Source organism: Pocillopora damicornis, chromosome 10 (genome assembly GCF_964200805.1).
Source record: "Pocillopora damicornis chromosome 10, jaPocDami1.2, whole genome shotgun sequence".
In the NCBI taxonomy this organism is placed as follows: domain Eukaryota; kingdom Metazoa; phylum Cnidaria; class Anthozoa; order Scleractinia; family Pocilloporidae; genus Pocillopora; species Pocillopora damicornis.
Window position 1 is genome coordinate 10473849 of NC_142679.1, and position 20458 is coordinate 10494306.

General features: G+C 37.9%; 1 protein-coding gene across 5 annotated transcripts; it reads left to right on the plus strand.

Annotated features, from left to right (window-relative positions):
* The first annotated feature begins 948 nt into the window (after nucleotides 1-948).
* LOC113667641 (uncharacterized) lies at nucleotides 949-20427 on the plus strand. Of its 5 annotated transcripts, XM_089186237.1 has the most exons (21): nucleotides 1896-1959; nucleotides 2812-2894; nucleotides 9499-9663; nucleotides 9992-10022; nucleotides 10717-10833; nucleotides 11319-11448; nucleotides 11564-11629; nucleotides 11829-11894; nucleotides 12167-12348; nucleotides 12880-12938; nucleotides 14013-14086; nucleotides 14602-14712; nucleotides 15649-15695; nucleotides 15788-15992; nucleotides 16422-16486; nucleotides 16884-16928; nucleotides 17268-17379; nucleotides 17945-18100; nucleotides 18757-18810; nucleotides 19546-19798; nucleotides 20026-20427. In XM_089186237.1, exons 3-21 carry the CDS (start codon nucleotides 9582-9584, stop codon nucleotides 20190-20192), a joined length of 2022 nt encoding a protein of 673 aa, XP_089042363.1. In that variant the 5' UTR covers nucleotides 1896-1959; nucleotides 2812-2894; nucleotides 9499-9581; the 3' UTR covers nucleotides 20193-20427. The 5 variants fall into 5 exon arrangements, with proteins under 5 accessions (XP_089042364.1, XP_089042363.1, XP_089042362.1 ...); XM_089186238.1 differs by lacking the exons at nucleotides 1896-1959; nucleotides 2812-2894 and adding an exon at nucleotides 949-1090; XM_089186236.1 differs by lacking the exons at nucleotides 1896-1959; nucleotides 2812-2894 and adding an exon at nucleotides 3706-3834.
* The last annotated feature ends 31 nt before the right edge of the window (nucleotides 20428-20458 follow it).

Genomic DNA, 20458 nt, shown 5'->3' on the forward strand with positions numbered 1-20458 from the left:
TGTTCCGTTTATTTTCCTAGATATGATATGTTAAATATCATAAAACATATACTTAACCTCCAAAAGCGCTTAACCTTGCAAACAAACAGCAAACTTGTACCTTACATAAAACAAGGCCTTTTAGTTTGCCACATCCACCTTTTAAGATTTCTAACTATATAAAAACGTTAAGGTAAATATTCTGTTATTTGTAATTATTTTAACTTGGTCATAATTAAGAAAATACAAGACTTCGTTACTTGCTCTAGATTTTTCCAAAGAAATGTAACGTGGCAATTTGAGATAGAATCTACAGTTTTCAGAGTCTTCGTTTTTTTGTTTGTTTGTTTGTTCGGTCAACTATTTTGGTTTTTAATGAAGTCGAACAAATTTGATATTTAATGGAAAGAAACTTTGGTTCTGAACAGGAAAATCCTATTTTCGTGTCTCACGTAACGTAATTAATCATATGGAGTATAGAATCTTAAATGTAAAGTAACAATTATTTAAATTTATTTCGGATTTGGCATCATTCATCTACCTTTTCGCAATTTCTAATTGTGCTAAAGGTCTCGCCAGCTGTGATGTTTGTCCTCTTGCGTCTGCGTAAACAAGCTTCATTGAATCAATTTCTCTTTATGGTACACAAGATATCCCTCAAACCCAGAGATTGGAAAAGGTTTTATTTGTCGTGTCCGTGAGATCGTGCCACAATCCAAATAATTTCAAGTGATGAGCAAAGATCCAGGCTAAGGAATAATTGGTTACGATCATGGATGGTTATTGGCTTGAACTCATTGCTAAGACCTTGCACTGCTCTTGAGGCCAAATATTTCTGTTATGCGCTGTGTTGTCATTCCTTGAAATATAGGCACAGAGTCACTGTTATAGCCCATCGACTTGTTGACTGAAGAAGAGGCGATGTCTCTTATTGGCTGAAAAATGTGTCATGTCGTTATCATAGTATGAAAGCATATTAAACGGGAAAATTAGAGATGTTGACTCAATTGGAAAGTGCTTTTGGAGGACACCCCGTTTCTTTCGGACGATTTCTTCCACTGGCAAGTCGTTCCTCTGATCACGTTTGGAGAGTGGTTAGAAGACCTCTCAGGCAAGTTAACCTTTAACATTCAAGTGCAAGTAAGAGTTTCCGTCATCAAATTTTCTCAGTCAAGATCAAATTTATTGCTACAGTTTTACGTGAATGCTTTGAGTGCACTTTCCATCTTGCTTTCGAAGTAGAATCAAGAATTTTAAGCCACTAATCGAGATCAATGACTGAACGTATTCGTAATGTATTCGTTTTCACGTCTTTGTTTACACATTAAAAAGAGGGATCACAGGTAAGTCTGCAAAACCATTTTACAGCTAAAGTGATGCAATGATTCAAAAAAATTGAAAAAATGAACCGTGACTTCTCAGCGTAATTTAAAAATAGTCTTAATTATGTCATACTAGTTTCCCAGAGGCAAAAGCCAACTCATAATCGACGGAACTGTGTACCCACAAATCGGTAATTATTTCATAGGTAAGTCGTTGTAAGGACACACCGGACTGGTGGTGGGCATGCCGTAATTTAATCGAGTCATGATTTGCCTATTTTAGTTAAAGGAAAGAAAGAAAAAAGACTGTATATATCTGTTTCTTTCCTCAAAGGAAAGCTTTGTGGTTAGTTTTGTTAAGATTCGACACGGGCTCTTGCTTTACAGACGCAAATCATGTGATTTCAAACGAGCCATGATTGATCACGCAATTTACTTTTCATGCAATACTGCGTACGAACTAAGTTGTGTTCCTGACCATTAAGCGACATGCTCTAGTAAATTTCGTAATGACACCGAACGTTCTGGTTTCTCACAGCGTATATATTCATATCATTGGCTTCTTATTAAACCATTTTCAAGTATTGCTAGCGTGTCAAATGGATACATGTTCACCTTATCTTACCTCCACAAAAAACACTCGTTGAAAACTTCTCAGGTAAGGGCCTCAGTTTTTCATAGTTTAAGAACATGATTATGCAGTGACGTATGTGAAATCAACACTTGTAATCAGAAAGCAGTACAGTAAGGCATGGCTTGCTATTGGTTATAGCCAAAGACTCAGCAGAATTTAAAGCAAAAAAAAACCTCTTATAAGATAATAAGTTTTCAGAGGCAAGAAAAAACGAATGATCTAGGAGTGGGCCCATACATTGAAGAAATGTAAAATGGTTTCCGTGTTTACATAGCCTGATGTAAACACTTGGGAGGTTGGGAGAACACGAGATAAGCGTAGGGTTAGGCCAACGGTTATTTTTACTTGGCAAAGGAGCTTCCAGGCATTTCAGATAATTTATAGACAAAGCAACTTTACTTTCGGAATAAATCGTATGTTAAATAAATAGATCCTTTTTTCCTATTGAACGACGAATAACATTCATTATTTTATTCCACGTAGCTGGTTTAGATTCAGTAGATTGTATCAGTGCCGTAATTATTCAATATAAATCCTTGTGTAGTTCCTGTTTGACGCACACAGTTTGTAATGTTTTCTCGGTTCTCTTGGCAGGTTTCCATTGTTTCTGTAGTTTTTGTAGCCGATTAGAGAAAGCAGTAGTTAGGTAGCCATCTCCCTATGTATTTCCTGTCTGTTTGGGCAGTTGATGTGAAAGTTCCTATCAGTCTTGCAGAGAAGTTCAACAGACTGAATCAACAATGAAAGAATATTGTCATTTTCATACCTAACTAACATAGCATGTGTACACTACGTTCGGTGATTTGCATTTAGGACCTTGAATTCTTATTTGTATTCTCTGTTGCTTGACGAAAATTCCGCTGATTTACGAGAAAGTGAAGAAATGGGTCCAGTCCGACACAAACCGTGATGGTTCTTTTACAAACGTACACCGCAGTTGATTCCAGAAGAGTATGAAGGTACGAATGCTTAATTAACCGTGATAATATAAGAACACCAAACTCGTAGTCACACCGAAACGCATCCTGCTCACTGAACACTGCTAAAACCGTTTTTCGATACCCCGACCAATAACGAATTTAAGTCACTTGGGGTCGATTCCAGGCTGTTCTTTGCCCGGTCAGAAAGCAAAGCTATTCACTTTCTTCTCTTCCACATTCAAATTAAAGTTAGCCGTGTTAATTAAAATGATTCGAGTCATGGGTAGAAAAGAGGCCTTGTTGAATGACGGGACTCGCCCCTCTTGTGTAGCATAAATGAAAACACGAACGTCTAGCTCGATCTCTCTAATTACCAGAGTAGTTAAAAAAGGTTGCTATCACCAACAGCCTTGTTTATGAAGCGTACGTACACTCTTAGGGGTGTTTATGAGCTAATTAGGAAGAGATATCATATTGTTCTTTGTTCTTAAATATCACAGTAATCTAAAAACAAAAGAAATCTTACCGTTATTAAACGTACGAAGTTAAACAAAGAGACTGCTATGGTCAGCTCAAAATTAAAAAACCTGACAGTTTTAATTAAGTTTGAGCACCGAGTCAAAAGTTTCTACAAAATTTTTCAACTTGTTAAGTTAACAAATTGAGTAGTAAAATTGGGTCACAAATCGTAAATTGCCTGCTGAGTTTAAGAGTCGACATAGTTCGCCGTTTATGTAAATGTAATCTTTTATTGCATTACAGCTTTTATTGTTAGGTGCCTTTGTGGAGATGTCCAGTTTAATAAAATTTATTGTATTTTGTTTTCGTCAGTTTGATTTATGAGATACTAGCTAATGATTACAATCCTTGGTAAGCTTAGAAAGTGTCGAGTGTTGTACATCCTGAGAGGCGAGCGTTCCACATCAGGAATCTTTCCCTTTGGTCGAGGCTGTGAAAAGCATGGGGTCATTCGGGCGTGGTAAGATTTCCAATTTGGGACCCTTTTTTCGGTTAGTCGCTTTGAAAGAGGTCCAGAAAATACAACTTCTTTGAAGCATTTTTTGATTGAAAAGTTAAGAAATGTCAAAGATCTATGGTGCCTTTAGGGCGCAATCGTTTTCATGTTGGTTCTTGCTTGAGTGAAATTTTGTGTTTCATGTTGACAGACTGCAGCGTTTTCTCATAATTTGGTGAAAATCATCGTTGCTATCATGAAAATAAAAGGTTTCAGTGGTATATGGTTAGAAATATTACCTATTTGAGTCACAACTGATTCCAACCAAACCACAACTAGAAACCGGCGGGAATTGATGGCTCCATAACTTCATCAACATCACCACTTAACAAAAAGTGTTTCTTGCGCAATATAAGAAGCAACTGCATTCACAGTGTGTCTTAGATAGTTTGATTTAGTGACTGACATCTGCTGCCCCGATGAAGGGGAAGCATTTTCAGCTTTTATGTGATGCCTTGATGCCTTTGTACTAATTACATAAGGTGTTCAATATATTTCGTATTCCAATTTTCTCTTTCATGACAACTCTCATTAAAGCCGCAAATTTAAAATCCGGCCTAGAAGAGTTTGTTAAACAGGCAGAGCAAACCTAGCGTAAAGCAATTTAAAATACGATTGTATGGTAATTAAAAATATGTTTTTAACAAAGATTGATGAGCGGGATTACAAAAGCCGTTAGTTTAAGAAGCCATATTATTTGATTAAATCAGTTAAGAATACTGATGAATTTTTTACTCAGTATTGCTGGTTCGTACTTTACAAGTAAGAATGAGGAAAAATGAAACTGCAGTTAACAAAACTTATCTTATCAACCCTGCGTCATTTAACTGCACCCACAGAGCTAAAAAAAGTATCACATGAATTGTGTGATTGTGAAGGAAAGCGCCAGAGGAAAGTGGTACTTTTTTATGTAATATACTTATTTTTTTCATTCATGATAGTCACAAGGAAAATCTAACTATGTCGCAAGACATTAAAATTATAGGTAAATGAACTTCATCTGTGGCCGGTTTACATAGTATTACAGCCGGTGAAACAATGGACCTCTGTAGTATCCTCTAGGAGAACGCAACTTGATGGATTCACCTGTCCTTGTTCTTGCTCATTGTAAACTGGCTGGAGTGCGCTCAGTTCACATGCTTAAAAAGAAAGCAAAGCAACGAAATGACGAAAACGTAATCATATTCTGTCTCATGTATTCTTCGCCTGAGGATTCAGGATTAAAAAGGGTTGGTCCTTTTTTTTCTTTTACTGTCGAGTTCTGGCCCTAATTAAGCTTTCAAACTGATTTGCCACATTAACATTCTGAGCGGAGAAATTTCGGCTTGGAAACAAGAATGGAAACAGTTACAACAAAATATCTCTGTTTTCATGAAAATTCAACGAGCTGACATCACATTGGCTTTGTTCTAAGGAGTAGGTTTATGACAATAACTAGAGAGTTAATTAGTGTATGACAAGATGCATTCAAGAAAACACCTAAAACACCTGGAAAACATTCAGAGTCCGAAATAAATCTCCTGCAAAGTGATCTTCTATTTCACTGTACCCAGACTTTTTACATCCATTGGACTGGTAATTCAGTACCTTGAACCAGAATTCATTAAACAGACAGAGATTGTGTCTTTTACATTCCTTAACAAGTCAGCCGCGCCAGTCGCATTAGCAACAAATATGGATATGTACATCGAAAATGAGAAGATAGTGGAATGCCGGAAAAGATATTGCAATCTATAAGATCAGCTACCAAGGAATTTAATGAAAACCTGAGGAGATGTACCTTGTGAAACCTACTTCTTATCGCCGGCGGCACTCACTTTAACTTTCGTCATTTTTAAGACGAAGAAAGAAGGCCAAGTGGCCAGTCGATTTTAATCTCTTACATAAACAAAATCACGTTGGGCGGTATGATTCAATAGCTTCGTTGTGGAACCTGAATTGTTGATAATAGGTGAACTTTTGTTTTACCGTGTGGCCAAATTATTCGGACACTCATGACACTTATTCCAAAACTAACATCAACAGTATACGTTTACAGTGATAACCTTGCGGAAAGGCAAGACACTAGGATAGACAGCTGATAACAAAACCCACGATTCTGATGATAACTGGGCAAAACGTTGGCTCCAATTTTGCTCAATTTCTCTTTACTTTTATTAGACAGTAAATGACATGTCACTGCCTTGTCAATAGGATGGAAGTTCAATTTGTTTGAAACGATTTTCATTTAAAAGTGACTATGTATCTCTTTGGTTGCCTCTGTTTGGATTTTACCGGAAAATTAATATTCGTGTCAGTTGGAACTTTTTTTCTTCTGCTATTTCATACTGGCGTCAACAAATTAAGTTTGACAGCTCTTACTGATGAAAGTTTGAGTTTTCTTTTAACATAGGAGTTGTGAGACTTGAATTAATTCGACCTGTGAATCATCCCAATGTAATTGTTATGGTTCGGGAAACTATCGATAGTTCGGTGGTATTAAATCAGATCTATAAGGGCTTGAATAAGGCCAATCCTATCAAATATTAGTTTATTTCTGTAATAGAAAGTCCTCTGTTTGAAAGCCTCAGTTAACTGTCGGCTAAAATCTTTTCCGGACCGGATATGGGACAACAAAACCAGGTCAGATGTGACGGCCGCATTTCGTTTGGTCATGCAATTTACGTGTGGGCAGTTTAAGAGAAGGGTTTAAACTGTCGGCTAATAACAAGTTTAGTAAGATGAAGTGCGCTGAACTAAAAGATCAACAACACAAATTATTTTAATTAAGTGGTAAATGAATTCTCTGACACCCGACCGGATGCTTCTTCAGTCTCATCCTTGCGACATGCATACTTAGTTGCTCTCTTCGTCAGTCTCGGCTTTATGATCGAGATGCTCCCACAAATCCACGGAAGAAAATGGTTGAGAAGTTCAGGAACACAGTTGACAATACTCCATTTCAGAGAAATCAGGTAATGCTACTTCCCGTGGTAACTGTGAGACAAGAATTTCAAGTAAATGAGGGCAAGGATGAAAAAAGTTGGGCTTTTAAGCAATAACTCAGATAATTCTGGGAACTCATAAAACAGTTGTTTAATTAATTACGTGATGAGTAAAGTGAGAAAATCAATAAGTGAGCAACATGTGCGCAGATTGCATGAGTTGCAAGACGATCATTACGAAATGGTGACTTTGGTTGTAGCTTTTCAAGTCATACAGGGACTGCTGAGAAACAATCAATTCAAAATCTCACGGATAACAGAATTTTTGTTGTTGTTTTAAGTACGATTATAGATTCCTTCTGCCAGTTTCTTTGCCACCATGTTATATTGTCTGTTCATACTTTACGAAAGTTCACTGGAGCTGATTTATGGTGGTCATGGATAGTAAGTGTTTACACCAGAAAAGAAAAAGAAACCGGACATAACCAAATAACAGACTTTTCAGAAAATTGCACTGTTGCAAGAGACACCAGTACACGGTATGCAATTACAGTCTTTTAATTTATAAGATAGACATTGGCTATTGCAATAATGTTGCAACCGTGTTACCAGCCCGAAAGTTTCTTTAGCAGACAAACAGATAACACCCGAAAGGTTTTTCAGCTCTACAAAATTCCTTGAGAATGTACTTTCCTTGGTGAAATTTTCCATAACAACATAACTCTGTTGGCTAAGTTTATTCCTCTCTGAAGGTCACAACTTTTGCTGAGTGAAAGACTGTTTACATTGCACATGGCTCTACACCAAAGGAATTTTTCGTGGTCGAAGTGAGAACATTTAGCTCCTTTGTGATTTGGGTATCGACTTCCGGCGTCAACAAACAGGGTGGTTACTTTTGTACTTGAGAGGAATACATCAAGGACCTTCAATAAACTTCTGCTCGCGCAAATCTTAATTCTAAAAAATTAAACTTGATAAAAGTGGCGTACGTGATCATTTAAAACAATGGCTATTATTCCTTTCATCGTTTGCAGTAGCCCTGCTGGCCTGTGCCACTCATTAGTCTTTATGGAAAGTGTTATTGATGGTTTCACCATCTCATCATCACATGTCAGTCACAGAGTCACATGTTAATCGACCAGACTAAAATGAATGAACAACGATCATTTGACGAGGCCATTTCAACTGCGTTTTCTCTGATAATTTTTTCTTTTAGAAAACGATATGTTCGAGTTTATTATGCGCGGATTATGGACTTAGTTTTTATAAGAATTACTACACAGTAGCTATAGTTACAAAGCACTTACTCTTGCCACAATAAAATAAACACTTCAAAGGTGTAAATTAGATTTTCACTTGAGCTAAAGTATTCGCCTTGAGGGCACAAGTAAGCTCTGAGTAAATAAAGTTCTTTAATGGGACTCTTTTCCTTATCCGGTCTGAATTAACTCAAGGCATAATTACTTAATTCATCTCAGTGGCTTTAGAGCTTTATTGCATCTGCTCATGAACGCATGTATCGCGGCAGTGAGATCTTTCACTCATCCGGGTCCACTTGTACTTTAGACGTGAGTATTTTACAAGAACAAGAAGTGTTTCTCACATCAAAATCACCTCACAATCATATCGCCGGTTTTGGAGCTTAATTTCGCCGGTGAGAAATACTGAATTGCAATGTGAAAAAATCGCTGAATAAGTCGTGTTCTTAGAGATCACTTAGGGTTAAAATTAATTCAGTGAGTAACTTGTTCAATTAAGCTGTCATCAAGACACAAATATCATTTCGATTAAATTTTCCACAATAGGATTATATCGTGATTAATGTGTAGCCTTGGGAGGGGGTGGTGGACAGTTGGACAGCCTCTAAGTGAATTGAAAATGTGCTGGTATCACTAAGCCGATTGTGATGTAAGATTTTATCCATGATGTAGATAAAAAATTCTGTTTCTTTCATTATGATACTTAGACTCTTAGTAATAATGATTTTTCGACAGAAGTTGCGCAATTAAATCTTCTCTTTCACCGGTATCTCCTTACATCGATTATACCATCCTGGATATTGAAAAAAGGTTGAAAATTGTACTCGACGATACAATGGATTCTGAAATTTCAGGGCCAGGTGGTAATGACGATTTTTTCGTTGTAAAAACAGTAACAAAAAAAGAAAAAAAAAGGACGCCAGCCTATTTTTAAGCAGTCGTTTTTTTTTCTACTAGCTCCGACGAGATATTGGTAAAAGGATCGTGCCTTGGGTGAGGACCTTTCGTCGACATTTCAAAATTGGCCTCGAATTACGATGAACTGCCTCTTTGCCTAAACGTTCCTTTTGACAAACATATTGTTAGTGACGTTGCATCACTTGCTAAGTCAGAGTTAGGCAAAGTTGCACGTGCGTACTATTAGAGTAAATAAGCATTCTCGCAACTTTAATCAAAAAACAATTAGTTGGTAAGGCTTTACCTTCATCTTTGGCAGAGCCATGTTTCGATGATGAAAAATCTATGTCCGTATGTTTTTGCACACTTGTAGTTTGTTGAAAATAGCCTAACACTTCCCGCCTCCTCTTGACGGTCACATGCTTGAAGACTTTGGTATAAGTTTTACGCTTTGTTCGGTTTAACTGTTTCATGTTTTTTCCATTTTAGCTTCAAAATGGTTCTTAATTGCAAATATTTTTGTTTTTACCCTTCATAAACTAAATCAGATAAGGCGCCTTGTCAGGAAAACGCTGATTCATTTCAAAGTTACGAGGACAGAGGTACCAAGCACGTTGCTGTGGAGGAAACCATGTTGCCAATCTTCGAGTTTATTGACGAAAATGTAATCGGGGGCAAGACAAGTTTTGAAGGACCTTATGGGCAAAGAAGAGGTATGTTACGAGGACACAGATACTGTTAAAAAAAAAAAAGTTTAAACAATATGCATTTTTGTAGATGTTTGTTAACTGTGATTGTCCACATTTTGGAAATCGGGTGTAGCTTGTCATAACGCCGACCTTAATGAAAGTGAGAGCCCACATAGAATACAAACATATAGGATATTCTAAATATATAAAGAGGAAACATTAGCTGAAATTCATGTTTATAAATTGCTAAATTATTTAATAAGTGACTGATGCGCACAATTTATACAGTAGAAGGTTATTATAAAATATTATAATATTAAACGTAATCTGTGCATTTTATTTCTCTCATTAGTTATCTATTGCGATTACACCGCGTCTGGAAAGTAAGTTTATAACATTTTGCCCGGCTATTATAGAAAATATCTGTGTAATATCTATGTGGAAGACGGTATGGTTGACTTTTGGTGGCTGGATAAAACCACTGTTTAATTAGAAAACAGAGATCATGTGAGACACCTGCAGTCTATTCTTATTGGTTCTTGGTTTCCTTAATGATTTGATTTAGCACCATCCCTCCAATAAGCGCCTACTCCCCCCCCCCCACCCCTATTCTAATATGCGCCTTTATCGAATAAGTACTGTTATTCCAATAGGCGCCCCCGTTCTGTTTCCCTAATAGCACTGTTAGAGCTGTTAGAGTACATATACATCGAGATAAACCGTGGTTCCTTTAATTTTAATTGCCACTTAGAGCCTCACAACAAAAGTGGTGGTCTTTGTCTCAGTCTTTCAACTATTATGTCCCCGTGAATGTACGGTTCCTTCAAACAATAGATTCCGTCTCAAAATTTTGCGACGATTGCTAGGCTAAGGACAACAAGTTCGTTTTCCAGCCTTCTTTAACCTTTTCAAGTAAATATCAAAGGTCGCTTCACATTTTCAAAAAAAAACAAAGCAAAATTAAGCACCCTGTTTCAAAAAAGGGCCCTCCCTTGAGGTACCAAAAGTAAATCAGCGCCCCGTGCGCTAAATGAATCACTACGGTAATTTGATTTCACGTTTATCACTTGTCACTAGGCCCCTCCGATTTATCGAAAGGTACATAAGGGAGTTTGTTTATCCCTTTTACGCCAACACGCACACAACTACGAGTGTGACGTCACGACAAACAACAAGATTTAGACAGGAAGCACGGTAAGTCAGTCCGCAAAAACAATAACATCATCGGCTGCATACGACTGAGTAAGGGCAATTAACTTAACAACTTTGCGTTGCAAATCCATTTTAATTGAGATTCCACCATTACGCACTGTGAACAGGGGAAGCCTTGAGTGCTCTGAAAAGTTGTCTTTACTGAGTGCTGATTGTCTTAGAAGTGAGGAAAAAAAGCAGAGCTATTGTCAAATGAAAAAACAAAAGCGAACTGCACAGCTAAGGAAAGTTATTCGACGTCGGAATAAAGAGTGCAGTTTTGACAAATGAGGGAAACCCGAGACATTAAAATTCCTTGAAGCATAGCTAAAACAATTAGAAGGGTTTGAAACTGCCCTGCCCTCGTTTCTAGAAATATGGACTAAAGCATGTTGAATTAACAGAATATTGTGAGTTTTTTTCACACCTCTTCACGTCGCTTAAAATATAACAACAGCTAATGAGCCATATGATGATAATTACTGCAGGGAAATCATCAAGAAGTGCGTCAATGCCGGGCAAGACGATGTAGTTGTGTTTACTGGTAGTGGAGCTACTGGAGCTATCCATAAATTAATCCATGCTCTACAGTTAACAGGAAAAGTTGTTGACAAAACCGTGAGTACCCAACTGAACATTTTTGGTCCGTTTGTCTCGGATTCAACGTAAGATACAGATTTGGCGTCCATTTTCGGCCCTTTTCTCGAGCATTTCGATCTTTTCCTTCAAACAGGTTGTGTTCGTCGGTCCGTTTGAACATCACTCAAATATCTTACCGTGGAAAGAAACAGGAGCGAAGGTACTGAGTCTAATTTTTGTCGAACTAAGAAAAAAAAAATCATATACTATATAGTTGTTCAGTGGCTTTAATATTTATCAGCGGTATGGCCGTCTTCCACTGATGAATTTTTTTACGCAGTGGCCATCATATCAAGACCATTCAGAACTTTTTTCTAACTTTGACGTGTCCTCAGACAAATATTATTCTTTCATTATAGATCATCAGAATACATGATAATGACCAAGGCACAGTAAATATGAAGATGCTTGAAGCCCAACTTAGGGTAATAATTTACGTCTCTTTGCTAAAAACTTCAAGTTATTAGACGCTGCCTTGCTTTGTTTTGCTTTGCTCTGTGATTGCTCAAGAGTACCAGCAGCCTCTTTCAACCAATCAGTTGCAAAACCAAAGCCAAAGACGGCCTGGTCACTCGAATTTTAGCACGCTCTTCTCCTTAGCATTTCCCATTGGTTCATAATTTGTGATGAGTTTGGTTTTATCTCACATTATTGCTTTCAACAATTATAAGGCATGTTTCCTTTTATCCGATTACAGAAATATCGCTTAGCAGAATACAATATGTACGTGGCGTTTTCAGCTGCCTCTAATGTGACTGGAATCCAAACAGACACTGTTGCTGTGGCTGAACTATGTCATAAATATGGGGCCTTGTCTTTCTGGGATTACGCATCGGCAGGTCCATATCTCAAGATTGACATGAACCCAACACTCACCGGGTAAGGAAGGACATCGCTATTCATATCCATCGAAATATTATCATGTCGAAATGACGCTTATGTCAATTCTATATAGTGAAAACCAATTCACCTGACCGACCCAAATCCACAGATTTTGTTTTTAATGATTATGTGCAGATTCTACACGTATTTTTCACAGAGCGCAGACTGTAATTATTATCACAAACCGTTTTGCCGGTTTAAAACCGCTCTTCTGGTTATTGATGACACTCTGTGAGTTTTTTCATGGAGCAAACAAAATTTCAATCTACGGTTAGAGGCAACAATAATTGTTCAGTTTTGCTAATTAAATGAGCATTACCTCAAAGAAAGCTGTAGCAGCTCTGTTCAGATTGTGGTGCAATAAAGGAGCCTCTCGTCATTTAGTGATCGACGAGGACGAGGGAAATAGCAACAAACGGATGCTTTGATTTCTATGTCAATGAAATTTGATTTTAATTCCAGCTTTCAACCAACGCTTTGCGAAAGAAATTGGGATTCAAAGTGTAATAACTGTTTTTGCTCTTGCAGGTACAAAGACGCCGTCTTTCTTTCTCCTCACAAATTTGTGGGGGGACCTGGAACTCCAGGTAAAACTATTCCATGCAACAACAGTATCGTTGCTCAAGGGGTTACTTGGTAAAAAAATTAACCAACTGCATTGTGGGAAACTAAATGAACTCAACCATGCCTTGCGAAAAAAAAAAGACGATAAAACAAAATAGGACAGAACTTAGTGCTTGTTGCACCTGACCAGGTTGGTCATTTTTGCATACGTAACTCTCCTAATAGTGATCGCAAAATGTCCGTAACAGGCCAGTATAAAACCACCCTTGCCGAAAAGAACATCTCAACTACAATGCTCAAAAGCGTATCTTGAACCACGATGCAACGCATCGTAACAGTTTTTAACTGTGGGATATTTCCCTGTGTTACAGTGAAAAAATTTTAGCCACTTTTTTAATCAGGAATATTCGAAGTCATGATGTTAGGAAACATACTTTGGTAACTAGAATGAGAGAGATGGGAGTTCGTTAAAGAAATGGAGAAAGATGTTTTTCGCTGTGTTTTCGACGAGCGTGAAAGAAAAAATCTCTGAGTCCTCATGAGGAATCGAACCTCATACCAGCGGATTCCGCGCTCCGATGCTCTACCACTGAACCACAGAGACTTTACGGTGAGCGAAGAATATTTATAGAATGAAAGAGATGGTAAGTTTTGAGCTCGGTAAAGAATAGAGATTATTTCTATTTCTATTTCTTTACCGAGCTCAAACCTACCATCTCTCTTATTCTATTTATAAAAATAACGCTATCGACATTTCTGGTCTTAACAGTATGCTGGACAAGTCATATGAACTAATTCGTAATAGACCTCGCTGACTGTAGAGACTCTGTGGCCCAGAGGTAGAGCATCGAACCGCGGAATCCGAAGGTCTGAGGTTCGATTCCTCATGGGGACTCAGAATTTCTCTTTGTCCCACGTTCGTGACAAGACGAAAACATCTTTCTCTATACTTTGGTAAAATTGCAAAACTGTGCCGTAAAACAAGCCCAGACAGGGACATACATGATAAATTTTAAAAACAAAAATTGTTTATATTGATTCTTGTTTTATTTTGTATTGATCGCTATTTCACACAAGAAAAAAATGCTTTCTTTCAGGCTTACTTATTGCTAAAAAGAGGCTTTTTCGAAATCCTGTGCCTGGGGGATGTGGAGGAGGAACAGTCCTCTTTGTAAGTTAACATGCATCACGCTCTGTAAAACATGTCAGTTCACGTGTATATGATGGTGGTCTGAAAAAAGTGATTGGAACCTGATAAAGACGTCATTAGGCACAGAGATTATTTCCAGTTGGTCTTACTTAATTTTGCGACTCCCCTTGGATGGAATGAGTGTACTTTGCAGGTTACCCTCAGGTGTACGTCAGTTTCCCTGTTAACTTGGCAACACCTACTGATAATCCTTGGTGGAGAGGCCTTGTAACAGTGAAGTAACCTTGGAACACGGTGGCCCGGCTAGGTCTTGCGCCCAGACCTCTTGACATGAAATAGCCGTCCAACACAAACCATCTTTCACTAGGAATGCTGCTGGTTACGTGCCTATTTATCTTGCCATTATACCTCAACATATATCTCTCCTCAAGTAGTTTTGATACTGGCACATCTTTTATCTTCTTTTAAGAGGTTTATTGCAGTGACTGGTCAGGAATCATTCAGCGTTAATACCATTTTTCTATTACTTGATACAGGTGACAAGTGATACACATTTATACTTGAAAGACATTGAAGAAAGAGAAGAGGGAGGAACACCAGCCATAGTAGAGTCAGTACGGGCCGGTATGGTCTTCCAACTTAAAGAGGTACAATACTGACACTTTTTTCAGTCAATAACGAATGGCACGCTCCTCGAAATTATCGAGGGTACAGTGTAGGAGCAGTAAACCCGATAACATGACGTAGGGACATGCCGATCATTAGTAATTAACTAGGACGATACGTTATACTGCGTCATAATGCATTATCGATGCCGTTTACCAAGATTTCCGCCAAAGCACGAGATAGCGAGCCAGCCTGAAAACTTAAAGGTCGCTGTGTATACTTAGAATGAAAATTGAGCTATAGGTTGAAGGTGAAGTTACAGCGCATATAAAAGAGGAGGTAGTAAAATGAGTGGTTACCGGTCGTTTCGTACCTAGCCAGTTGAGTCGTTTCGTACCCAGCTCGGTCGCTTCGTACCCAAACTAATAAACTATGCTTTCCATGTTTAAAATAAGGTCGGTTTCTTATTGAAAATAGCAATATTACATGTTTTAACGTGGTGTCCATTTTTTAAGGGCGAAGTCTAAGAGTCATACTATACTTCATCACAGCATGTCGTTATAGCTTTCACTTCATTTGATCACGGGTTTGTTGATGTTTGCGCATCCTTTCAGTACTTGTTTCAGCAAAATCTGCTCTCCATTGGTAAAAACTTATGTTTTTTATTTCTTTTCGTTGGAATAAACGAATTCATTACCGTTAATAACAATGGGAGAAAAAAATACACAACACAACAATCGACATCTGTTGACACACTCGCACGTGAGGTATTTTGAATAAATGTATATAAGGACGGGAAAGAATAGATCAGTGGCTTTGGTACGAACCGATTCACACTTGGGTTGGAAACAACTAAATTTGGGTACGATACTACTGTGTATGAAACGACCGAATACCAAATAATCAAGGATGGATACATCTGTAAAGGGCGAAATTTAATTTGAATGAACCGAACAAGCTACTTTTTTGTTTTGCAGTCTGTGGGGACAAAAACTATTGAAGACAGAGAGGAAGAGTTATGCAGGTCGGTAAAAACTAATTTCGGGTAAATTGCTCACAAAATCACGTTCAATTACTAAAAAGCCCTATTTGCTTACGCTTTAATTTTCTACATAGAAATGCCTTTCAAGTGTGGGGAAAAAATCCAAAAATAACAATTTTGGGGAATGAGAAGGCTCGTCGCCTGCCGATATTTTCTCTGCTGATACATCATCCTGATAGTGGAAAGATTTTGCATCACAATTTTGTCTCTGTATTACTTAACGATCTTTATGGCATCCAGGCTCGCGGAGGATGCGCGTGCGCAGGGCCTTATGCACAGGTATGGTTTACAGATGATGAGTATTCTGTAAAGTAATCAGACAAAGTATGCTTTACGCTGGCAATTGTGCGGTGTTGTGGCTTAGTTTACGCGTCATTTGTGTGCGCTTGAACACTTTTATTCAAACTTGTCGTAGAAATGTATTCATTCACGAACGCTCAAATGATTACAGACCGAATTACTGTACTCTCAAGGGTGGGTACAAAACTTCTTGACAGGGGTTGGGGGGAGATCCAAAGGAAACAGCATATTGCACTAAAGCCTAGATAGACAAAGAAATGTTTCCAAATAGGTGAATTTTTACTACCTTAAGTTGAGTTTTAATGATCGATCCAGTCATTGGAATGAGGATCCAACACTGACTTGGTCCTATATTGTCATTAATAATTATATTTTGTTGTCACTGACCTTCGCTCTAAATATATACAGGATCTTTTGGGAATAAACGAGACTATAGCAAAGAAATTTACCTGGTTTCTTGAGTCTCATGAAAAGTAAGTCAATTAATTCGAGTACCTCTATGGAGATCAATACTGATAACCCCTTTTACTAACAGAAAATAAAATTTTCCAAGAGGGCTGATTTTTGTACATTGCATGAGAAAGTTTCACATGAAGAGGAGAATCGTTAATTGTTGAGCTAATGGCTTTCACAATTTGGAATTTATCGCCTATAACCGAACGGCCTTTCAATGTTTAATGCATTTTTTGGTCATTGCACAGATAAACTCCAGTTAAGTCAAAGTAAGCATAAACTACTCGCTGAGTAGTAACAACTAACAGTAACAACCCTATATACTACAGTGAAATCATTATTTGTTACAACGAGAGGCTCTACTGATTATGAAAAATGTTTCACTAAAACGTACGAATGATTACTTTCGTGTTTCAGCGAAGATGTGGAACTCTCATGTAGAGAACCTCTGGAGATCATGAAGTAAATAGAATATCTTTCATTATCTTAGAATATTCACAGAGATTAATAGTCTTCAGCAGTTGAATTGTCTAGTAATTTCATACATAACTCAGTATTTTACGCGCTACGCGGTGTTTATGGCCGATATACTGACGCGTGACATGCTTGGTTCATGCCTCCTAGTATGATCAATATAAAAAGTTTTCGCAGCCAATTTTAATGTTTGATGGAAACATGATTTCATTGGAACTGGAAAAAAGATAGTAACTTACACACGTTCCTTACTTAGCCAGTTTAGGATAAAAAAATGTTACAGCAAAGGGACACTAAGGACTCAAAGAACCAAATTGTTGTTTTCAGACCAGGGTTTGCCAGAGTCAATCTGCCTTACTTCATGGATGACGAGACAGTGCATTTTGTGTTGGAAGCAGTGGACATGATAGCCACACATGGCTGGAAATTGTTACCACAGGTTACTAGTGACTCTTTAGTTCCTAGAGGTGATTGTATCTAGCTTCTCCCCTCTTTTAATACATCATCAAGCAAAAGCTGACGAGAAAAAACAAATGTATCAGCTATCAGTTATTCCTGATATGACATATGACATATGGAAAAAAAAGTAATCGGAGGATCACAAAAGAGATATCAAATGAAATAAAAAAAAAGAAAAAACTTTAGGGGGATGGACTGTAAGCGTACGATTTTGTTGACGATGATGAATTTATTATAATTATTTTTCGATATTAACTATAATCTAGATTAAGAGCTATCTTTACTACCTGTTGCATAAAATGCAAAAATTGTCCATTGGTACTTCTCCAGTAGTTTTGTTTTGCTTTTGTGCTCACGGGTATATGCTGGGAGCTGCTGTCAGCTAAGCTGCAGAGTCACATGCTAAGAGCGAGGTAAAGTTTAGGGGGGCGCCAAGTGTTTCGTTTATTTCTCTAAGCTTCGATTGCTACAATGCTTTGATTGCAGTTCACCTCGTTACCTCATTGGATACTATAAAATTGCTCATATACTCTTATCGCTCTTAGTACCGGTTTGATCCACACACTGGCGCCTGGGAAAACAGATATTTCAGTGCAGACAAAGCTAAACCACCGTTCAGTCTCCATGACGTTACTTATGACGAGATTGGGGTAGTAATGAAAAATACAGGAAAACCACTTGAGCTCGACGTCAGGCTTGAGGTTAGTGCCATCAATTCTAAGTCAATCTTAAGGTAACTGCTATAAAATTCGACGTCAAGCTTGAGGTTACCGCGATCAAATTCGACATCAAGCTCGAGGTTAATACTGTCAAATTCAACGTCAAGCTTGAGGCTAATGCTATCAAATTCGACGGCAAGCTGGAGGGTAGTGCAAGCAAATTTGACGTCAAGCTTGAGGTTACTGCTATCAAATTCGACGTCAAGCTTGAGGTAAATGCTATCAAATTCGACTTCAAGCTTGAAGTTACTGCCATTAAATTCGACGTCAAACTTGAGGTTAGTACTTTAGTGCTATCAAATTTCTTTTCTTGCATGATAGTTTCTGCCGATTCGGGTCCAAAGTTTGAGTCAGTAACCAAGGAAACATTGGTGAGGGGGAAGGGATTGATGTTAGAAGGGCGTCAGTTTCATAGGTCTCTCAGTTCCGCAAAAGCTAATTTTGGTTTCAAACGGATAGTCAGTCTGTGTCTTAAGACATCAGTTTCCAACCTGTAAGTTCTCGTTAGCGAATTCTCTTTTCATTTCAGCAGGAGCTAAAGTTGACAAGTTAACGGTTGGTCGCCGGTTTTGCTCGTGTTTCCCAAAAACCATGTTTAGTATGTTGATTGTTGCTTATTTCTTATAATGAATTTTCAGGACATAGCTCAAGCAGCAAGCAAAATCTTAAAAGACGCAGTTGAATTGAATAAGGTTTGTTAATTAGCGACGCCAACTATCCGATAAAAACAATGAGCACAGCAAACATTTTAGTTCTCAACAGAAGCATGTAACAGCATCTAGTTTCAAATATAGGGTCACCTACCTGAGAGGAAGCTCTTTTCAGCTTATGAACTACCTCGGTGATTGCATCGCAGTGAACGGGGCCAATACTTTGTTTGATCATGTGGATGAAATTTGTAGAGGATTTAACAGGCATCTCGAATGGCTATTCTCCCAAAATACTCCCGACCACCAACAATTACTCTTTTCCCGAAAGTAAGAATTGAAAAAAAAAAACATTCAAAACGTTGTTTCGCTGAAAAGTTATAACACGTCTGTGGGTAACGATAAATGCTTCATGAATAACCCGGATCTTCGAAGGAAAAAACGAAACTTATCGCTATGAATTGCGTGCCTTTAGTGAGCTTGTGCCTGACAGGACGAAGGAAGAAAATCCTGTCATTACTCGGTCAGTACGACCAGGCCTCAGCTTTGAAAGGTAGTCATCCTGAGGAACACACATTTTGTCTATTTGTAAGAAAAGTAACTACGACGACATCAATAAAACAAAAACATTTTTGATTATCCAGAGGAAGTTGTCAGATTCAAAATGTTCTGGCTTTAAAAGAACTCTTCATCAAGGTCAAGGACATGTATATTAAGTTTATCCATACCCAGTGTTTTCCCTTACCTTACTACGTTAATTAATCTGACTTTATACCGCAGGAAATAAACACCCTCGACGACGAAAGGGTAGAGTTCAAGGACGATAAAAACCAGTTAATCTGGTTTTTGCAACCCCAGGAGGCACAGTTTTACTTGGCGGCCGAGACATTGAAGCACAAACCCAACACATTTGTGAGAACAAGACTTCCATTTAAGCCACGAAAATCCTCGAGAGCCACGAGAAGGTGGCCAGAGATTAAAGAAATTCAAGAGTACCTTAAAAAACTAAAGGAGTTAGAAGTTGGCGAGGAAGGTAATGTTCTCTTTCAAGTAAAAAACAGCTTGAAAATACTGCCAAAATTTGTCGTGGATTGGAATATGGAAATGGTAATCGTAGTTTAAAGTTCTTAAATGATCTAGTAAGCATGTGGGCTTGCAACATTTCTTGGATTTGAAATACTTTCTTTTTTATTGCAATTAAGTGCAAGATTCGATAAATCGTTTTAATTTAAGGACCATATATTTACTTGTTCATTTCAGATATTCCTCAGTTGCCAACGGTTAATAATAGCACTACGGCTATGAAAAAAAAAATAGACGGCGACCATCGCTTTATCATCCCGCGTGAGGTTTGGAAACCACAAGGGAAGTCTGAAGAGTTAATTGCGATAGGCAAAAAGCGATCAAAAGTTTGTTGTATACAATGACAGTTATTTCCTACCGGAAGCTCCACCACTTTATTGGTCTATGGAGCGGAAACGAAGGTAGAACATGACAAGAATGTAGAGTATTTATGTCTGATTTGTTTTGTGCCCTTTTTATTAACATATAGATATTTAGTAGCTATATTGCAGAGGTTATCACGGTGTGGTTGAATTTTATTTAAGCTCGTGACCCGCTCGGCCTGCTTTTCATACTTGTAAATAAAAGATAATCGACTGACTTTTGTTGTTGTTGTTATCGTTGCTGTTGT